General features: G+C 31.7%; 1 protein-coding gene across 1 annotated transcript in view; it reads left to right on the forward strand.

The window, feature by feature from the left end:
• LOC108759762 (uncharacterized) overlaps nt 1-718 on the forward strand; it is a 2,488-nt gene extending 1,770 nt beyond the window's left edge. Inside the window, exon 2 of the mRNA XM_018505378.1 lies at nt 501-718. Within this exon, the coding sequence (XP_018360880.1) occupies nt 501-718 (218 nt within the window). The remainder of the gene's footprint in view (nt 1-500) is intronic.
• The last annotated feature ends 490 nt before the right edge of the window (nt 719-1,208 follow it).

Here is a 1,208-nt window from a genome sequence, read left to right on the forward strand (position 1 = left end):
AAGCGGATATTTATTATTTAGATTAGACTATTTTGTTCAATTTTATGATTTTGCGTTTTGTAATTATTGCGATTTAACATTGACTGTGCAAGAACATTATTTTGTATAATAAGAATATATATTAAGTTTGCTTATCTAATTACTGACTCTTATACCGTCCTATATTTTTACCATTTAATTCAATTAAGTATTAGCATTGTCTAAAAGTGAGCTATTGTTGACCAAGATATTATGACCGCTCACACAATCAAAAGCATCAATTTATATTATAATCTAAGGAAGAGAGAGGGAAAGTTCACTGGAAGGGATGAAGGATTATTTTGTCTTAACCTTCTAAAGTTTGTCTAAAGTTAACGTCTAAAGTTGGTAACATTGAATTTTGATACGTAAAACCGATTGAATACCGTTTACACGGCTTTCTTAAAACCGTTTAGTTAACGCCAAACCTGTTTTAGAAGAGATTTGGATTTACTAACATCGATATTAAGAAACGTTTACAGGACATCTAACACCGGTTTTAACTAAAATGGTTTTTACTAAAACGGTTTTATCAGTGCGTGTAAACGTAGTCATGAATTCAAGATTCCATCACGGTAATGTCATGATGGAATTAGAATTCTACCGTAGCTTAGGTATTTTCATATTAACCCAACTTAGGGGCTCAGTTCCCAGACAGCACAGGACATCCACTGAACATTCAGACTTGGTTTCAATCTAATCCCTTACAGAAATGGATTATTAGTGCGAAACTGTTGAATTATGGTTTCGTAGGCGCTTGAATAAATTCTGAGATAAAATCTTGTAACACCTTTATTCAAGAAGAAGAACTATAAAAGGCGAACGTACAAAGACGAACGAAAAGTGCTGACACTCCTAGGCCGGTATTCATAGTCGGTTCTTATTTTAAGACCGTCTTAAATAATGTCTTAAGTCGCTAATGTGGTCCTTTGATTTGAATGTGGAATAATATATTATTCTTAATTTTAAATACTACAAAATTTAAAAAGTATACACATGTTCGGTATATACATACATAATATGTATATTTATACGCTTATTTATACATTTAAGAAAATGGCATGGCGCCATAGTTTCTTTCGTTTTTCCGATGTTTGTCAGCGTTTCGTAATCTTTTTGTCTTCGTGAAACATTTTTATCCTAATATAACACAAAGATATTGTCTTTGATAGACTACGTATATGATTTTC

Source organism: Trachymyrmex cornetzi, unplaced genomic scaffold (assembly GCF_001594075.2).
Source record: "Trachymyrmex cornetzi isolate Tcor2-1 unplaced genomic scaffold, Tcor1.1 scaffold2048, whole genome shotgun sequence".
NCBI classification, from domain to species: domain Eukaryota; kingdom Metazoa; phylum Arthropoda; class Insecta; order Hymenoptera; family Formicidae; genus Trachymyrmex; species Trachymyrmex cornetzi.